Here is a 19,958-nt window from a genome sequence, read left to right as displayed (position 1 = left end):
AAGAATGAAAATCCATATTTGTTTGATGTGATTCTACTGGTTTTTCATTTAAATATCCCCCATTTTGGATCCGCCATTTTGAAATTTAAATTTTTAATCTTTAATTCAGATTCAACAACCTGTTAAAACTAAAGACAATAAATCTTTTAGAAAAATGTTTTTTTATGTTCTTTTTAGAAAATCCGCATTTTGGATCCGCCATTTTATAGTTTATAATGTTAAGATTTAAGTTAGGTTTATCAAAGCACTCAAAAATAAATATATGTTGAAATAAATACATTTTGTAAAGAAATTATGATTTTCAACTATTTTTTAAGTTATCCGCATATTTATATAAAAAAATTGTTATTGTTTAAACAATTAATAAACAATTAGCGGCGAAATTTGGGAGTAGAGCTTTTTACTTTAACATATTTATAAACTAACAAAAAAAGTTTTAGAAAAATATAACCTTGTTTGATTTTTTCCCAAATATTGTATCGTTCTAATTGCACTCCCCTAATAAGCAATTTCGTTAACTGCCGTCTAAATATTTTTTTTAATAATTTTAGATGCTCCAACTGCAGCACCCACCGAAAGTACAACTAGTAAGTAGATTAATTTCTGGTCGAGTATACATATTTGGCAATATCAATTTCGGACTGGTATATTATTTGACAAATATTGACATGATTTCGAAGTAAATTAAGTATGATATAATGCCCTAGGGCGTTATTGTGAAAAATAACTCCCTTGGGCATTAAATTTAAATAACTAGTTAAATATTGTCAAGTTGGCAAATAAAAACCTAAGTATAACTATGGTTACCACAATTACGTTACGACTATTTGTGGTAAATTTATGGTGGTATTTATTTGAAAACTAATTAATTCAAAATGCATTCAAATTTTTTGCATACGAGGAATAATTTAGTCGGAAATTAAACGTTGAAGACACCACGGGTATTATAGATAATAACGCTTTCGGTCAACGTATATTCCTCGGGCCGAAGGCCCACGGTATATACACCTTTGACCTCAAGCGTTATTATCTTTTTAATACCCTTGGTACCTTAATAACCATAATTTACAGGTAGCGTTTGCCAAGAAGGTGATCGAAATGAGTATATACCTGATTGCCACAGATTTTTTGAATGCCAAAACAATAGATGGGTAGGTCCTTTCCAATGTCCAGCTGATCTTTACTGGAGCCAAGCAAATAAACGATGTGTAGTACTAGCGCAGTCAGATTGCAGTAAGTGTTTTATTGTTAAACAGAATAATTATTTGTGAGTAGATATTAGTTTTAGTTAATATTGTATCCAAATAATCAACAAACAAACATTGTTCCAAACAAGTTTTACATTATTCAAGAAAACACGACAAAATTTTTGCTATTTGAATTTTACATGTCATGAAAATTTACATATTATTACAATATTTACATACTAATATGTAGGGGATGCATGGAAGCCTTAGAAGGTGGTCTCCCTTAGGCGCTATAGGCTGCGTACAACGTTTCGCCGTAGGAAAATTGTTCAGTTTCGTTACTTTTAATAAACATTGAGGGGCAAAATCTATCTTATAACCGAAAATAGTTAAAAAATAGTTAAAAATTGAATGGGTTGCATATGTGAGTTCATTTTAAATGAAGTAAAGAAACGCAGACGTACTCACAATCATTTAGTTAACTTCGACGACCGGTTTAGATCTCTACAGTATAAAGATCATCTTCAGGTCGGCGTTACAAGTGACTAAATGCTACAATTAAAGAAAGCCAGAGTTAGAAAATTGTCTGGTTGTATCAAAATGCTGATAGAAAGACAAAACTTTGGAAGGTATGTAAAAGTTGACATTTCAGAACAACAAACAAATACATACGGATGCATACACATGAGCAGACAGGTACTCATAAGCACGCACATGCACACAGGTGCCTGCATTTTATGACTATTTGTTAAATTACATTAAACTTTAAAATAAAAAAAAATTGAATTTTGATCTAGGTACTTACATGCCGTTACAAGGGATCAGTTATAAGTTCATCAATAACATTTTTAAACGTCAAAATTTTGCTAGTGGGATAGCTAGGTGAGGGACCGGGTAGGCGGACATGCTTCGTAGGTCAAAACACAGTGAATTGGAGGATCCTGAAGGCAGATGTGTTATGTGAAACAGAGATAGATGTATTAGCTATGAGAAAGACAACGTTTGGATGGAAAAGTTCGTAAATGCAGCTAAAGTGCTGATTGACTCTGTGTATGCACTTAACGATTGTAAAGGTATTTGCTCTTAAGGCGGGTATACATATGCGCTCTGCTCGGTGTGCGAGCCGCTCGCGCGCAGCATATTTGTTAAATTAGTACGTGTTTTCAAGTGGCACACAAACGGCTCGCACCCGGCGCACCACGATCTAACTTCTGTCGGCTTTTCAACAAATGCTTTGATGGTTCGCAGTACGTATTTGGACGGGTTTACGAGTGGTTTGTTGGTTTTGGGGCGCCTGAGTTGAATATTTGTTAGTAATGGAGTGGTAAAAATAAAAAATAGAAATCAACAAACTAAGAAACAGAACTGGAAAAGAAACTACAAACAGAGATGAAATATTAACAATAGTCGAAGAGTTCTACACAGAGTTATACAAATCAAGAAAAAAAGATGACAATGCGCAACCTCCAATTACAGTAAAAACTGGAGTATTAAATCAAGGATCGGATTTAATGCCCGATATAACAAAATCAGAAATCAAAGAGGCTCTGAAGAAAATGAAAAATAATCGAACCCCAGGTGAAGATGGAATAGTATCAGAAGCACTAAAAATTGGAGGAAATATACTACTTGAAAAAATTAAACAACTTTTCAATATCTGCCTTCACAACGCCAATATTCCAACAGACTGGAACAACGCTACTATGATTCTATTACACAAAGCAGGAGACAAAGCCAATTTAGAGAATTACAGACCGATTAGCCTCCTCAGCCATTTTTATAAGTTATTTACGCGAATAATAGTTAAGAGAATGGAAAGAAAGTTAGAGACTTATCAACCAAGAGAACAGGCAGGATTCCGAAAAAATTACGGAACAAATGACCATCTACAAAGTATAAAAACCCTGAGAGAGAAAGTAGTGGAATACAATAAACCCCTAGTTCTAGTTTTTATCGATTTTCATAAAGCCTTTGATACAGTTGAACTTAGCAAAATATTACAGGCGCTTAAAGAATGCAGGCTAGATTATAGGTATACAAAATTATTACACAAAATATACTTACAGGCAACAACCACTGTCAAATTACATACTAACAGTAATCGCATAAAAATAGAACGGGGGGTTAGACAAGGAGACCCAATGTCACCTAAACTTTTTAATACGGTCTTAGAACATGCTTTCAAGAGTTTGGATTGGATGACAAAGGGAATAAAAATAGATGGAGAATACCTAAACAACTTACGTTTCGCCGATGATATAGTCATAGTAGCTGAGGATCTAGGTATGGCAAGAGAGATGGTACAAGAACTCGTTGTAGCTACAGAAAATGTTGGTTTAAATATAAACATCTCAAAAACAAAAATAATGACAAATTTGGTACCCAACCAGAACATCAGTATTGGTGGGAAGGAAATAGAACTCGTAGATAGATATAAATACCTGGGACATGAAATTACGATTGGCAGGGATAACCAGACTCATGAGCTGAAGAGAAGAATCGGTCTTGGGTGGGCAGCATTTGGAAAACTGAGAAACTTTTAAAAGTGAGTTACCCACATGTCTAAAGAGAAAGGTATTCGATCAGTGCGTCCTCCCAGTCTTGACGTACGGATCAGAAACACTTACCTTAACTAAAGCCTCGGCTACCAAACTAAGAGTCACGCAGAGAAGAATGGAGCGGTCAATGTTAGGAATAACTCTGCGAGACAAAATCAGAAACGAAGAAATCAGGAGAAGAACAAAGGTGACTGACGTCATCGAGAGGATAGCCAGGTTGAAGTGGAGATGGGCAGGACACGTAGCCAGAATGACAGATGGGCGATGGACGAAGAGGTTATTGGAATGGAGGCCAAGAGAAGACAAGAGAAGCGTCGGTCGACCGCCTACAAGATTAACTGACGACTTAAGAAAGGTAAATAAAAACTGGATGAGGGCGGCGCAGGATAGATGGGGTTGGAAACGAGGGGAGGAGGCCTATGTTCAGCAGTGGACTTTTGAGGCTGGATGATGAATGGAGTGGTCGGAAGGAAATATTGATGTTTACCGTGGAAAATGAAAATGAGATGATGACATTGAATATATTTAAACATGTTAGCTTGCAACCCCCAACTTGCAACCAACTTGCAACTATCTTGAAACCAACTTGCAACCAACTTGCAACCAACTTGAAACCAACTTGCAACCAACTTGCAACCACCTTGCAACCAACTTGCAACCAACTTGCAACTCAACTTGCAACCAATCGGAATAAAACCAAACACTTCTCGATGAGAATAGGAGAAGCTATTCCCGACGTCGGCAGATATCGGATCTGATCTGATCCACTGTAGGCACCCACATTTAATACTAATTATCTACAATTACTAAATGTTCGTAAGTTTCCTCTGGATCGCGGAAAGTTCGTCAAAATGAAAAATTTTAACGAACATTAACCGCGCCACGAACGCGCGGCGCTCACACGGCGCGGAGTTCGCGGCGCGGATATGTATCTACGCCTTTAGATGGTTTTGAGCTATGGGCAAAGGTCGAAGTAAGGAAAAAAAAACAAATAGGAATCAGTTGTAAGATTTCGTTGTTCCCAGTCGAAGGACTGAGGGATGTCAGTTCGTTTGTATCAATGTAGGTACCTAACACTAGAAATTCTTTTAAATGTAGAGAAATATGGGAAAATTAATTAATTTGATACAGAAAGGTCAAGTTAAAATATTGGTTAAAACTGGAGAATTTTAAAGGTGCTCTGAGAACGGGGGTGGGGGGTTTGTTTAAGCTATTGTGTGATGGTGTATAATCAAAAATAATGAATTAATAATTACAGGGTGTAGGCATTTACATTGAGAAATTTAAAATAAATAAATAAATTAACATAACAAAAGACACATAGAATTTATCAAAAACACATAGGATTTATGAAAACTACACATAGTAGCCCATAGCTCAAAAACATCTAAGAGCAAAGACCTTTATGGTAGGGGAGCCCAAGCGGGGATTTTTGCAGTTACTCGAGCGCGTCAGATTAGCATATGGGGGAAACCTGGTACCCTGCAGATGTACCTCTACCATATATTGGCTCTTAACACAGGGGAGTTCGTTAAGGGGGGCCCGAAAAAAAAATCTATGCTTAAAAAAACTCGAAATTGTCAGATTAAGATAAGGTAAGTTAAGTACATGCAAAAGAGTGTATATTTCAAAAATCTGACGATTTGAGCCGGGCGTAAGGAAATGGGTGAGTCCCAAAATTTCACAAGAAAAAAGCGAATATTTCGCGAAATGAATGACAGATCGAAAAACTAAAAAATATGTGCCCAATATTTTTTAAAAATCTATCGAATGATACCAAACACGACTTCTTAAGGAGAGGGGTGGGGGGTAAATTTAATATTTTAAATACGAATCCCGCGATATTTCGCGAAATGAACATCAGATCGAAAAACTGTAAAATACACTTATTCAGTATTTTTGAAAAATCTATCGAATGGTACTAAACACGACCCCCCATGGATGTGGGGTGGGGGGTTACTTTAAAATCTTAAATAGGAGCCCTCATTTTTTATTGCAGATTTGGATTCCTTACGTAAAAATAAGTAACTTTTATTCGAAACATTTTTTCGAATAATGGATAGATGGCGTTATAATCGGAAAAAACGATTGTTGGAAATGGAAAATTAAATTAAAAAATGGCAAGCGCCCACTAAAATGGAAAACTTTACTTAACTTTTTTTGGTTTTAGGACCTACTGTTTACAACCCAATAGGTCTCCAAAGCGCTCGAGTGACTGCACATTTAGCATACTTTGCTCCCCTACCATTACAATCGTTAAGTGCATACACAGAGTCAATCAGCACTTTAGCTGCATTTACGAACTTTTCCATCCAAACGTTGTCTTTCTCATAGCTAATACAGTGGAATCTCGATTATCCGTCTCTCCATTATCCGTCTCTCTGTTAACCGTCAGGGTCTGAACATAAGTTGTATTGAGTACATAATCAAAAAATTGAGTCATCAATTCATTTTTTTGAGCATTGTGATAAGCCAAACGAAATTCGCTGAAATGTACCATGCGGTAACAAATGAAGTTATGGTTGAATCAACTGTTTGGTTTTCGTTGCCTAAAGATGATTAACGGTTAATTTGTGATGAGGACACAAATGACTATAGATTGCTGACAGATGATAAAATCGTTGAATTGGTAAAACAGAGGCTGACGAAACAGGTTTAGAAGCTGACACACACTTGGAATTTGACGGTAGCGATGTCAATGATGCTTTTGCAACTGACAAAGATTTGCCTAAAGAAGCTAGAGAAGCTGCATCTCACATGCAACCATTCATCGAGTGGTATTCTCGACAAAAAGAATCCAATAAAGTAGATTGCATGATCTTACGCCGAATAAGAAAATCAGCCCTTGCAAAATGTGAAGCATCAGTAAAACAAACAAAAATTTCAGAATATTTTAAACCAAATTCGACAATATTACCACGAACACAAATTTGTCTCATATCATCAAACAAAACATACAAATAAAATTTGAGAGTTTTATTATCAACTTTTATTTTTTTGAATGTTCTGTTAACCGTCTTTCCGATTGTCCGTCATACCCTTGGTGCGGTGCCCTGACGGATAATCGAGGTTCTACTGTACATCTATCTCTGTTTCACATAACACATCTGCCTTCAGGATCCATTCCAATTCACTGTATTTTGACCTACGAAGCATGTCCGCCTACCCGGTCCCTCACCTAGCTATCCTACTAGCATAATTTGGACGTTTAAAAATGTTATTGATGAACTTACAACTCATCCCTTGTAAAAGCATGTAAGTAGATCAAAATTCAAAAATTTTTTAAAATTTTAAAGTTTAATGTAATTTAACAAATAGTCATAAACCGCAGGCATCTGTGTGAGTGTGCGTGCTTATGAGTACCTGTTTGCTCATGTGTATGCACACGTATGTTACCTTTCAAAGTTTTGTCTTTCTATCTGCATTTTGATACAACCAGACAGTGTTCTAACTCTGGCTTTCTTTAATTGTAGCATTTAATCACTTGTAACGCCGACCTGAAGATGATCTGTATATTGTAGAGATCGAAACCGGTCGTCGAAGTTAATTAAATGATTGTGAGTACGTCTGTGTTTCTTTATTGCATTTAAAAAATAGTGCTTGTAAAACAAATTCAAATTACGGGGTGAACTAAAGTGACCACCGACTTAGCCGATGGCATCTAATAGACGCCGAAGGCTGCGAACCGAGTGTATTGGAGACCATCTATTAAAGGAAATAGAACAAGAGGAAGGCCCCGTAAAAGATGGATAGACGACGTAGAGGGAAATCTTAAAACCATGAACATGAGGCAGTGGCGAAGGAAAGTTCCGACAGGGCAGAATGGAAGAACATTGTTAGGCAGGCCAAAATACTATGTGGGCGCATAATTCGTCAGACCTTCCGTATTTGAATCGGTATCGATAGTATTGTGGCGTCATTTCAGCATCCCTGCTTCATCGTACACTCAGGTTAATTAAATTCAAACACAGATCTGCCAGAATATGTCCTGTTTATTTCTATCAAGGCAGATGGCACCTTTGTTCACTACCAGCTGAAGTGATAAATAAGTAGTAGACATTCGTTGACTCCGTCTTTGAATTTAATAACGATTCAAACACGAGTTTGAATCATAGGTAATATATTTATTTGTCTGTTCAATTCATCAAACCCATAGCAAGCTTTAGCAGAAATATGTAAACTTTTCAATATATAGCAAAATTTTATTGAGTATTAGGCCTGGATTACGAGTACCAAAAAAAAGTTTATTAATAGCAAGCTGAAAATTTGTTAATGCCTTAACAGTATCTAGTCGGAAAAACTTTGATGTATGGGAACACCGGAACAGGGGAAGTTTTAATTAGCAGGAACTAGCAGGTGGTTTTTAAGTTTACTCAATAGCAAACTTCTCAAAAAGGGTAACAAATCAATTTGGAAGTTCTGTCCGACAAAATACATGGACGTTTTCATAGTCTAACGTTCGAAACCTGTAACCTCTTCCACAGTTAAAACTTCCCCTGTTCCAGTGTTCTCGTACATCAAAATTTGTCCGACTAGACACCGTTAAGCTATTAACAAATTTTCAGCTTGCTATTAATAAACTTTCTTTTGGTACGCGGGATCCAGGCCTATATTGTAAAGTAGCATAAAATGTCTTTTTGAATTTTTGCAAAACTGTGCCAACAAGTGGGAATCACATTTTCGGTCTTGCTTTGGTGTGAAAAAGCGCGGGAACCAATAAGTTTAATTGTTTGATAACCCTAGAACGGTGAACTATTTACTGGCGGTTTAGGTGGACTTTCGTCATTTTTACGACATCTAACAAAAAGCTGGAAAAGAAATGAAAATGTAATTAGAAACACTTTTAACACAAACAACTAGAAGAAATGTAAGTCCTAGTAAGTGGCACAAAAATATAAATAGAGTCGATGTACACTATTTTTTTGCACATATTTTACACGTACTACCTAGGTGTTCGCTTCATATAAGTTGTTGTTGTTATCACATTTCATTGCAATATGTAGAAGTCACGCAGATCTTTTTATTCGGATAATAGAAACATACTTTGCTTTTCTTTTCTTCCAAATTTTGAGGACAGGCCTAACTGTGCTTAAAACTGAAAGGTGGACTATTGTAAAATTTACGACATGTCTCAAAATATCTAATACGCAAATTCAGTAATAAAGAAACACACTAGGATCCCGTTCCCCATGGGCACGGGGGGGCGTGGCACCCCCTGTCTTTTCCGTTGCTTTAAATTATGTATGGCTATCCAAAGTATACAAAATATAATGTGCAACATCTTCACGTCTGGCCCCCCTAAAAATTTTTATATGTGCGCCCGTGAAACACACGCTCTTCGTCTTCTTCACGTGCCATCTCCGCGACGGAGGTTGGCAATCATCATGGCTATTCTGATCTTAGATGCTGCTGCTCTGAAAAGTTCGGTTAATGTGCATCCGTACCATTCCCTCAAGTTACGCAACCACGAGATTCGTCTCCTTCCTACACTTCTCTTGCCCTGGATTTTCCCCTGTATAATCAACTGAAGTATGTTGTATCTCTCATTACGCATACTATGTCCCAGGTACTGCAGCTTTCGTGTTTTGATGGTTTCCAATATTTCCAGTCTTTTGTTGACTCTTCTCATGAGTTCGTTTTTTTTTTGTTATATGCTCGGTCCGTGATATTTTCAGGATTCTTCTATACACCCACAGTTCAAATGCTTCCAACTTTTTAGTAGTCGATGTGTTAAGAGTCCACGCTTCTATCCCGTAAAGCAGAATCGAGAAAATATAACACCTTGCCAGCCTAACTCTCTAGTCTAATTTAGTTCTCTTGCACAAAGTACCTTTCCCATTTTATTGAAGTTTGTTCTTGCTTTCTCTATTCGAACTTTGATTTCTTCGGAGTAATCGTTTGTGTGATTAATTATTGTGCCAAGATAGTTGTAGTTTTCTACTTGTTCTAAAGTTTTACCTTTAATTGTCAGGCCTTCATCATTATTTTGGGCTTTTGATATCCTCATAAATTTAGTTTTCTTCATGTTTATTGATAATCCACATTCTTTTCCATGCTCAACTATCTTGTTCATTAGCTTTTGGAGGTCTTTAAGGTTGTCTGTTATTATGATAGTATCGTCCGCATATCTAATGTTGTTAATTGGCGTTCCATTTACCTTTATTCCTGCTGTTTCTCCCTCAAGAGCTCTTTTCATAATTTCTTCAGAGTATGCATTGAACAGTGTGGTGACCATACACACCCCTGTCGCACTCCTCTTTTAATTTCGAACTCTTCCGATGTGTGTTCGTTAATGCGTATGTGTGCTTGCTGTTTATAATATAGATTTATTATAATTCGAAGGTCATTGTATTGTAATTGTTTTGCTTTGAGGACGTCCATTAGCTGTTTGTGGCGGACTTTATCAAAAGCTTAATCTATGAAACAGACGTACATATCCTGGTTCACGTCTAAGCATCTCTGGATTAGTATGTTGAATGCAAAGACAGCTTCACGGGTACCTACGCCTCTAAGGAATCCAAATTGCGTTTCTTCAATATCCATATCAAGTGTTTGGTAAATGCGTTTATGAATGATCTTTAAAAACATTTTAAGTGTGTGAGACATCAGGCTTATGATACGGTGGTCGGTGCATTCTCTAGCATTTTTCTTTTTTGGGAGACAAATAAATGTTGAGGTCAACCATTCATTGGGTATGTCACCCGACTGATAAATTTCATTAAAGAGAAACACAACCACCACCTGTTAAATCTTGACTAAAGAAACAGCTACTGAACTGAGGAGTATATGGGCATGGGCATGGGCGTAAGTTACGTGATTACACCCGAACTGTGACGAAAACCGAGGAGCGTTGTCAGATTTACGAGTGTCCACCTTTCTAGGGTTAAAGTCACAATTTTACTATGCTGAATTTCGGTTAAATTTTAATGTATCCACTCCATCAGGTATTTTTACACGATAGTTACAGTTGAGTCCGGGAATCTGTACACGTGCGTCATCATTTAAAGCATACGAAATAAGTCGATGATAAGTCGGAAATTGAAATTTACTAAACGCAACATCAAGTCACTTACTGTCACTTACTGTTACGTTTAGTAAATTTCAATTTCCGACTTATGATCGCCTGATTTCGCATGCTTTAAATGATGACGCACGGGTAAAGATTCCCGGACTCAACTGTATAGTAATAACAAAAAACTAATACTATAATTTGTTTTTTTTAGATAAACATTAACGAGAGAAGATATTAACACATAAAATGAATTTGACATTACAACCGAAGACTTTACTTGTTATATTGTAATATAATTTTGTCTGTTGTTATAATGAGCTTAATAAAATAATTACTAATATTTAAATATTTGTGTTTTGTATTTCATAATATAATCTATGTATTTCCATATCCTTATTAATAAAAAATTCTTCAAATGTCTAGAGTCTAGTCTAGAGTCTAGCTAGAGTATTGAAATTGTGAGCGTACCAAAAGATTATGCCTCCGCCTTGGATAAGTTTGGTTTTATAAAAAACATTTATTTGAAGGGGTTTCTTCAAGATCTCACTTTTTATTGTGAACTGATACCTAGCGGCTAAATATTTGTGTGTGGGGGGTCATTTTCCACAGTTTAATTGCGTTGTAAGGTGAATGCAATGGTATGCAAGGTACTTTTCAATATCCCCAAGATAAAAAATAAAAAAAAATTCCTGTAGCTGGCTCTATAGCAGTAATCACAAAATACTTTTAAATCGTTTATATAAGGTATTTGTATTTTACATAATCTCGAATAACTTCAATGTTAAATCATATTTGATATTATTTAATATAAAAAGAATATAATATTAGAAGAGAGATCAATGTCTTTCAAGCATTGTATATTATAATATATAAATGCTTTTTTCCTTAACTATATACCTTATAGTCCAAGAGCTGGAAGCGGATTTTGCTCGTGATAAGTAATACGAAAAAACTGTATCGAGAGATGTTGAATTAGTCGTATACACATGACTTTCCGATAGGGGCGGACACCTGAGCGGGGGACGGGGGTAGTTATAAGGAGTCAATGTCGCGGTTTTTATTAATTTTTTTGTGACGCTCATGATCGAAATAGTGCACCAAAATTTGGGAATAAGTAGGTCATAACTAGAGAGCGGAATATATGCAAAGTGCATATAGATGCATATATTGCATATTTTCAGACAACAAACACAACATTGCATATTTAAGCTAAACACGATTTATTTTGCATATTTTAAAAATAAATTATATAAAAGTTTAAAATTTTCCTCTCTTAGTTGGAATTTTATAACTTCGATATGAACGAGCTCGTTATTTATCTATCTATCGCTCATCTGGACTTTCCCATTACTACCTGAATTTAACAATTATGGGTGTTCCAAGAAAAATATTATTTTATTAGCGTAGCAAGTCGTAGGTACCTACCTGCTTTTAAGGGTCTAATAATTATTTTGTCAGCTTCCGGCCAACATTTGTTTAAACTAAACGTTGTATCGTATTTAGTGTTTTTGAAGTGATTGGTATATATTAAATTTAAATATGTCTACCATTCAAAAAAGTGCTTGGATAAAGTGTTTTCCCGAGTTAAAGCTAAGTGGAGACAAAGTATTTTGCAAGGCCTGTTCCAAAATCGTAAGTTACATTCATTTTCACATTTCATTTTTTAAATGAGAAAATGACAAACAAAAGCATCATGTCCCACAAAAGAAATTTTTCTGGAAAGAGTGTTTTTATTCGACAAATCCGCTTTTACTTCTATAAAGACGGACATAGAGAGAAGCATCAAAATACAAAAATCCATCAAATTGTAGACAATTCCGCTTTTGTTCTTCAGCTTAAATAACGTACTTTGTTCTTTAAGTAACGTACAAATGGCTAACGAACCTTATGTTCATAAAAGTTAATTTTAGTTTTTTACCAGATCTAATAAAGTCATCAGAACAAAGGAATTTACAATTAAGTGATTCGGCTAATCTTGTTAACACTTTTTCTGCTCATTGTCAAAAAATTCCCGGAAATACAGGGATTACAATTAGAAATAAATTAAAAAATGTTTTAGAAAAAAAATGAGGGCTTCGATTGTTTGAGGAAAGTTGTACGTATTTTTGAAGGCAACTTTTCTGAAGATCTTATGACTTAATATATTGTTTTATTTTTGAGTATTTTTAATATGCATTTGCATATTTAGACAAATTTAGAAAAAATACCTGCATATTAGTAGTAAAAGTAATGCATATATATGCGCATATTTTCGTAATGTTGTGTTGCATATATTCCGCTCTCTAGTCATAACGTAACTAAGCAAAATCTCCAGGAGCGGAACGCTGCTTGGGGGACAAAGAGGTGGGGTCAGGGATGAATATAAAATTGTATGGGGTTTTTTTGTGACGTTCGTGATCGAGATAGTGTACCAAAATTTGGGAATAAGTAGATCATGACGTAACCAAGTAATATCTCCAGGGGCGGAACGCTGCTTGGGGGACAAAGAGGTGGGGTCAGGGATGAATATAAAATTGTATGGGGTTTTTGTGACAGTTCGTGATCGAGATAGTGCACCAAACTTTGGGAATAAGTATATCATGACGTAACTAACTAAAATCTCCAGAGGCGGACAAAGGTGAATACGCAAAATTTTTGGGTGATGCTCGTCATGGAGAATATGTCCGTAACTTGCACAATTGATTCATTTAGATTTGTGGAATCAAGATCCAAATGGGCGACAGCTAGGTGTGGTCATTTGTCTTAAAAATGGGGTCACAATATTTTTATAAAAAAATCATCTCCATCTCGATCACGAGCCTTCACAAACACCCCTTATAATTTTATTATTCGCCCCTGCCCCCAGATCTTTGTCCCCCACGCAGCGTTCCGCCCATGGAGATTTTGCTTAGTTACATCATGATCTGCCTATTCAAATACATATTTTGGTGCACTATCTCGATCACGAACATGACAAAACCCCTTATAATTTTATTATTCACCCCTGCCCCACATCTTTGTCCCCCACATGGAGATTTTGCTTAGTTACATCATGATCTACTTATTCCCAAAATTTGGTACACTATCTCGATCATGAGCGCCAAAAAAAAAATAATAAAAACCGCGACTTTGACCCCTTATAACTACCCTCGTCCCCCGCTCAGGTGTCCGCCCGTGTGGGAAAGTCGTGTACATGACTACATAATTCAACATATTATATCCGTATAGTTTGTCCTTATTACTTACGAGCAAAATCAGCTTCTATCAGTTCTATCTCTCCGACTATTATGCATTAAAATTTTATCTTTCCAATTAAATATTTAACATTGTTTAAAATAATGATAATATAAACAAAAAATAACAACAAACGTGTTTTGCAAAAAACATTGAAAAAAAAGTAAAAATAATATTAAGAAATGGTTGTTTATAATGTTTTTTAATATTTAGATATACATATCTACTAGTTGACATATTTTAACAAAACTACATATCAAAAATTGATCTTTGTGGACTTAACCTTTAACTATACGCGCTGGCGTATTTTGTATGCCAGATATAAGAATTCTACTGAAAATATTGTTGTATAATTTTTTATGGGAAAAATTTAGAGAATAAATTTGTATCAGAGACCATGAAATTATAGATTTTCATCGCCCTGTATATGACCAAAAATTGTAATAGGATAATTTCGTGAGTAATCAGTGTTTTCGCGGAAAAGTGAAATCGTTAAGAAGGTAGTTTTTCTTAATGGGTTTTTGAACGGACTTAAACAATGGTGCGGTCAGATTAGACAATACAGTTTATTTCGCTTTGCAATGGACAATAAGACATTTTATAAAAAATTCGAAGAAGGTTAAGCGGTAAACAAATTTATTGAGTTTAGAATGTAAGGCTTTTTGTTTAGCATTTGAAACAACGAAAGTAATTTGATGTCTCCCGGAATTTAACAAATTGGAAAGTTGTATACAAGTTAAATTGGTTCTTAAGAAATGATAATATGGGGTAGTGGGTAGAAAGGATGTTTTGTGATTGGTGGAAAATGATGGATGGAACGGATGAGAGTGTGGAGTCTGATTTCGACGAGAGAAAAATAGACACTGTGAAATTAATATCTGAAGACAGCAGTCCAGTTTTTGAAAAGTGAAAAGTGAGTGTAAAGTGGCCAAGTTTGCCTTTGCGAGCAGAATCAAGTTGAAACGAAATCGTTGACCGAGTTGAGAAGTTAATTTTCCTGGGACCGAGGAAGATTCCTGTTTCTGTCTAGAACGAGTAGCCGATTGGTATCTATTTGCACAAGATATCGAGCAGAGAGAAAACTGAGTCGAGAATTCGAGCGAGTCCTGTTTGTTTGTTTGTTTGTGAAGCAGTTTGGACGAGAGGGATCTTTCGGATCGCAACATCCTAAGAGTACGTGTGGGAGAATCGAGGACGACGCAATCAGGGAAAAGAAGTAGAGAAGAAACAAAAAGGTTAGTCAAATCATTTGTGAAACGGAGAGAGTTTGTTTATATCCACACCATATTTGCTTAATTTTTGTATTGAACAGTTATATAACATAATTAGTCATTCCAAATTTTAAAGAAGAAATAAGTAATCAATTCGAAAGGAGAAAAGTAAAATTTATTAAATTTTGTAAGAATAAATAACGAATTATTTAAATAATTTTTTTGTTAAAACAGAGGAGATATCAGAATTAAAGCTTAGTTTATTAGATGAGAAATAGTTACAACAAATCTAAATTTTTAACATATTATAAAATCTTAAGTTTATGGTATATTGGATAAATAAATAATATTTTTTAACATTTATTTGATATTGAGTGTGTTTAATTTTCCTGTTTTGTCCTGGATGGAGTAAGCAAGTAAGGTAAAGCATCAAAAATAAAATACCCCTGAGAATAAAGTTTATTAGAATATTTAATTTAATTTAAATTTGGTTTTGTTTTGTTTTACATAAAGCAGTAATTATTAAAATAATTGAGTAGTTAATTAAATTAAGAATTTGCTCGTCAATCTCATAACAGAGAGAAATACAGGGCATAACAATATATTTAAAAATTTAATTTTTGACCTTATTTACCTCTCTAACCTAACACTGGAATGTGCTTTACAATAATTTGGTTTTAGCTTTGTTATAATCGGCGTTCTGGGAAGATCGTAATTTACAGTTTATTATTCGTGGCGTATTATTATAATACGCCACGATTATATTAATATAAGTAGTAATATAAGTACATATTTCAATTGTTTTTTAGTCATTATGGCACAAAATATATTTTTCTTTATAAACAATACTTTTCCTTCCGTAAAAAATAACATGTCAAAAAAATTTTTATTAGTAGTTTTATTTATTATGGAATCTAGTTATTCCATGATTTCACTTATCAATCCCATTTGGCTTACTGAGAATTAACTCAAAAGTGTATTAAAAAAAAATAAACAAACCCGCTGTTTTAAGTATATTTTCTTGTGGTGTATAAAGTACGCCACGCATGTAGTTATGCTATAACTTGATGCGCGGGTAGTTAAAGGTTAAATTAAATTTTAATCTTGGCTTATATGTCTCAATATTTTGTAGGTAAGTTGTATCGTTGTTTATTTAAATTTAAAACATAAACATTATATTCAATACTTGAATTGACAGATCTTGTATTGATAATAATTGTTTGTGAAATGGCAAGATAATCTATCTTACAAATTGTAATCAAATTTAAAAAAAAACATCACAACAGACAAAAAAAGAGCGCGTGACACTTTTGGAGTGCCGACGGACGTAGGTAAATACTTCCTATAATATGTTCTTATGTATGGAACTCGATGATAGAAGAGTACATTTTTTATTTACTTCCGTTAAAGGGAGAGTCCGTTATACAAAAATGTAAACATAACCTTTTTAACATTAGTTGTTAATTAATTCTTTGTTAACTAGGTATACTTATACTGTATTTGTAAACATCCTATTTATTTTGTATAATAATTAAATTCACTATCAAATGATATTTATATTTTATTAATATTTTAAAATTTAGTTTGACTTTGACGGATCTGCCAAACTCAAACATAAGCAACGTACCTATCAGGCAACCAAGTGACGTTAAGAACGTCGTGGAAACGTCAGTTTTTGGTTGAATATATAGACGTGTTTGAAAATTACGTCGTATAAACGTCTTTTGTATATGATTTTAAGTACGTAAGATTAATGACGTTAAAATATGTCTAAAAACACGTTTTTATTTCAGACAGCCTAAGTCTGACGTCACAAAATTGGGAGGAGCTTAAAAACTGAATGCTTAAGACTCAAAACAATTTCCATAAGAAGTTTTTCCTTTATTGTTTACGTGCTTTTTGTGGTAAAATAATACTTTTCATTTAGATATTTAGTTGAAGAAACGTGTTAATTAAGAGATTTTGAGGGTACTGCAATTCTATACATTTTAGAGTCTTCCATTTGGTTTTACTTTTAGCCTATGGGCTAAATTTAAAACGGTTAAATGAAAAATTGCAATACCAACAATGCCCATACGAATAATTATTGTGTATCTTTAAAACCTTAAACTGAAAAATAATCCAAAAAACGACATAAAAACTACGTTTTTGAAATCAAGTATTTAAAACGTGATAAAAATGACGTCAATTATGGTGGGACAGATTCACGTGACTTTCGACGTCGATAAAACGCGATAAACTGACGTGGTTTGGTGATAATTATGACGTCTTTTCAACGTTTTGTAAACGTTATTTGGTTGCCTGGGCTATGCTTTGTTGATACATCATTATAATTTATTATTATCTAATATAATATAAATAAATAATATAATTCATTTATTCAATTAATATTATTTTAATATAATGTACCTACCTATAAAATGGTTTCAGAAAACTAGGATTAAACTACGCCAATGGTTTGGGAAAGCTAGCACTGAACTATTTCGTGCGGCTGTAAATAAAACAATGATTGTTCATAGGCTAGGCACCATGAGAGCCAACGATCGACAAGCGGTCTCGACACCTTAAGAAGAAGAAAACCTATAAAATTGTTTAACGTATAAATCACAAATAAATAATAAGTCTATAAACACGTACACTATGGTATACTGCAAGGTTATCACTCGCGTCACGATTTCTAAATGACGCTTAATACGATTTTAGTCCCCTCAAAATTACATACCAAGCGATAAGAAGTATTTACTTCAATATGTTAAATTATATAAATAGACTATTATACTTTCAAGTAAAAACTTACTATTATCAATACATAATTCTTTTGCGTTTATTTAAATGAATACAAACGCAAGTGGCGTCACTGGATACATTTCTCCATGGGTATCTATGCTGGCTCATTAGTTCCCTACATATCCAAGCGTCGCCAAATGTAACAAAAATGAGGTACTTTTGTTGCAGTGAAAGTCAAGAGCCATAAACTCCAGCAGAAGTAAGGAAAAAGAAAGTAACTAGATGTTGCTAATGGAACAAAAATGACAAAAACTAAAGGGTCTTCTCGCTGGAGAGGCTGAAGTAACAAAATACTAAGAAAAACCGCTGAAGTAACGAAACTACTACTTTTGCAGTAGTATTATGTAGGGGGGGGGGGGGAATAAAATGTAGAAATAAATGGACTGATAATAAAAGTATAAATAGACAGAGGCAAACTGAATGGAGTTGGCTAGCAAGTGATGCAAGAGAATGACAACTTGACACTCAAGGATGGATACGGCCAATTTTGCATGCCTGTCGAAGACGGTAGCTCTAAGCAGATAGTGAGAATGACTAAGAATGGAAATATTAAGATAATGATAATGTACTGAAAATGAATAAAGAAGAATAATTGCTAAATGAGAACAAACTGAAAATTTTACTTCGATATTCCTTCCGTTCCCTTTCAGTATTTCTTCGGATTATTTTCCATTATATTATTCTCTGCTACATTATCACCCAATTGAGAACTTTTTATAAATTTAAACATAATAGACACGTAAAAAATAAAATTATAAATACAACGACGGCTTTTTAAAAAAGCGTTTAAAGTTAAATGGGTCACTAGAAAAAATGTAGACGAAATTAAGGAACTTAACCGCCAATACAATAAATGACTTGCCATTGGAACGGCAGGAGATAAAAGCTTTAGAATGCAAAATAACCGCGAAAACATAAAAACACTCCCACAACGCCAGTAAAATCGAACGAATCGAGTGTTTGCAGCGAAGATTTAACACCAGTTGTGTTCTGGTAGACATTCTGTTTTTATGAGGGTAATCTTTATCTGTAGCATACTTAGAGCGAACCGAAAGGGGGCAATAAGCCTGACCGAATACCATCGAATACTTTTACAGTGCCTTTCAGAACATTTTATGGGTTAGAAGTGGAAAAATTAAGAAGCTGTAATAAGTTAGTTCGAAAGAGTTGAGAAGAAAAATGAGAGCAATTATTTTTGAGATTTTTTTCAGCTGTAGCTCAATTAAATTTATGAGACATTTTTAAGGCTTGGATTTTACGTTTGTAAAAATTAATTGAGGTTGGGTTCGCTCTTGTCGTTGAAAATATAATTAGTCTGGGCTGATCATCGGAGAATAGGCCATTTTTGGGAAAAGTTATTTACCAGCAATATTATTGCTGGAATCGAATCTTATGATTGTATATATTAATAATATAGATATGCAAAGTCCGCAGATAGTGTGCTACTTTTTTTATAAACAAAATGGCGTTCGAAAATCGTGTTTTTTCAATTTTTGCTCTATAACTCCAGAGATTTTAACTTTACACCAAAAACACCCAAATCAAAATTCACCGCAATTAAATGCTGCATAGCGACGTGTTTTTTTCGATTTACTTCGACGAAAACTTTCTCCGGAAAAAGCGGGTTTTTCCAACAAAATCTTTAATTTTCAACTAAACTTTTAGATAAGTAGTTGTTAATCAATAATTAAATAACTTGGTAACGTAAAAGCCCTTTCCGTATATATTATAATTACAGAAGTTTATGGAAATTGAATGAACAGTTTAGCAACAATTAAAATGTTAATTAAAAATTTACGGTCGCTATAATAACGACAATATGATGCATAAGAATAACTATGATTTTTTTATAAAAGGACACTATACCTATCTAATGTACTTTACAGAATTGACATTGGAGTATTTAAGGGGCCTCAGGAATATTTTAAATTTATAAACCATTTTTTGGTTTATAAACAAATAGAAGATCTCGGGAAATATTAAACTAAAT

General features: G+C 34.3%; 1 protein-coding gene across 2 annotated transcripts in view; it reads left to right on the top strand.

Annotated features, from left to right (window-relative positions):
• Positions 1–11,103, top strand: part of LOC114337959 (probable chitinase 10) — a 71,479-nt gene extending 60,376 nt beyond the window's left edge. For both annotated transcript variants that reach the window (XM_028288546.2, XM_028288553.2), the window contains 3 exons: positions 552–587; positions 1,072–1,233; positions 10,969–11,103. In XM_028288546.2, coding sequence (XP_028144347.1) covers positions 552–587; positions 1,072–1,233; positions 10,969–10,979 — 209 coding nt within the window. In that variant the 3' untranslated portion in view covers positions 10,980–11,103. The remainder of the gene's footprint in view (positions 1–551; positions 588–1,071; positions 1,234–10,968) is intronic.
• The last annotated feature ends 8,855 nt before the right edge of the window (positions 11,104–19,958 follow it).

Source organism: Diabrotica virgifera, chromosome 4 (assembly GCF_917563875.1).
Source record: "Diabrotica virgifera virgifera chromosome 4, PGI_DIABVI_V3a".
In the NCBI taxonomy this organism is placed as follows: Eukaryota; Metazoa; Arthropoda; class Insecta; order Coleoptera; family Chrysomelidae; genus Diabrotica; species Diabrotica virgifera.
Note: the sequence above shows the minus strand (reverse complement) of the source record. Positions and strands in the feature narration are given on the sequence as shown.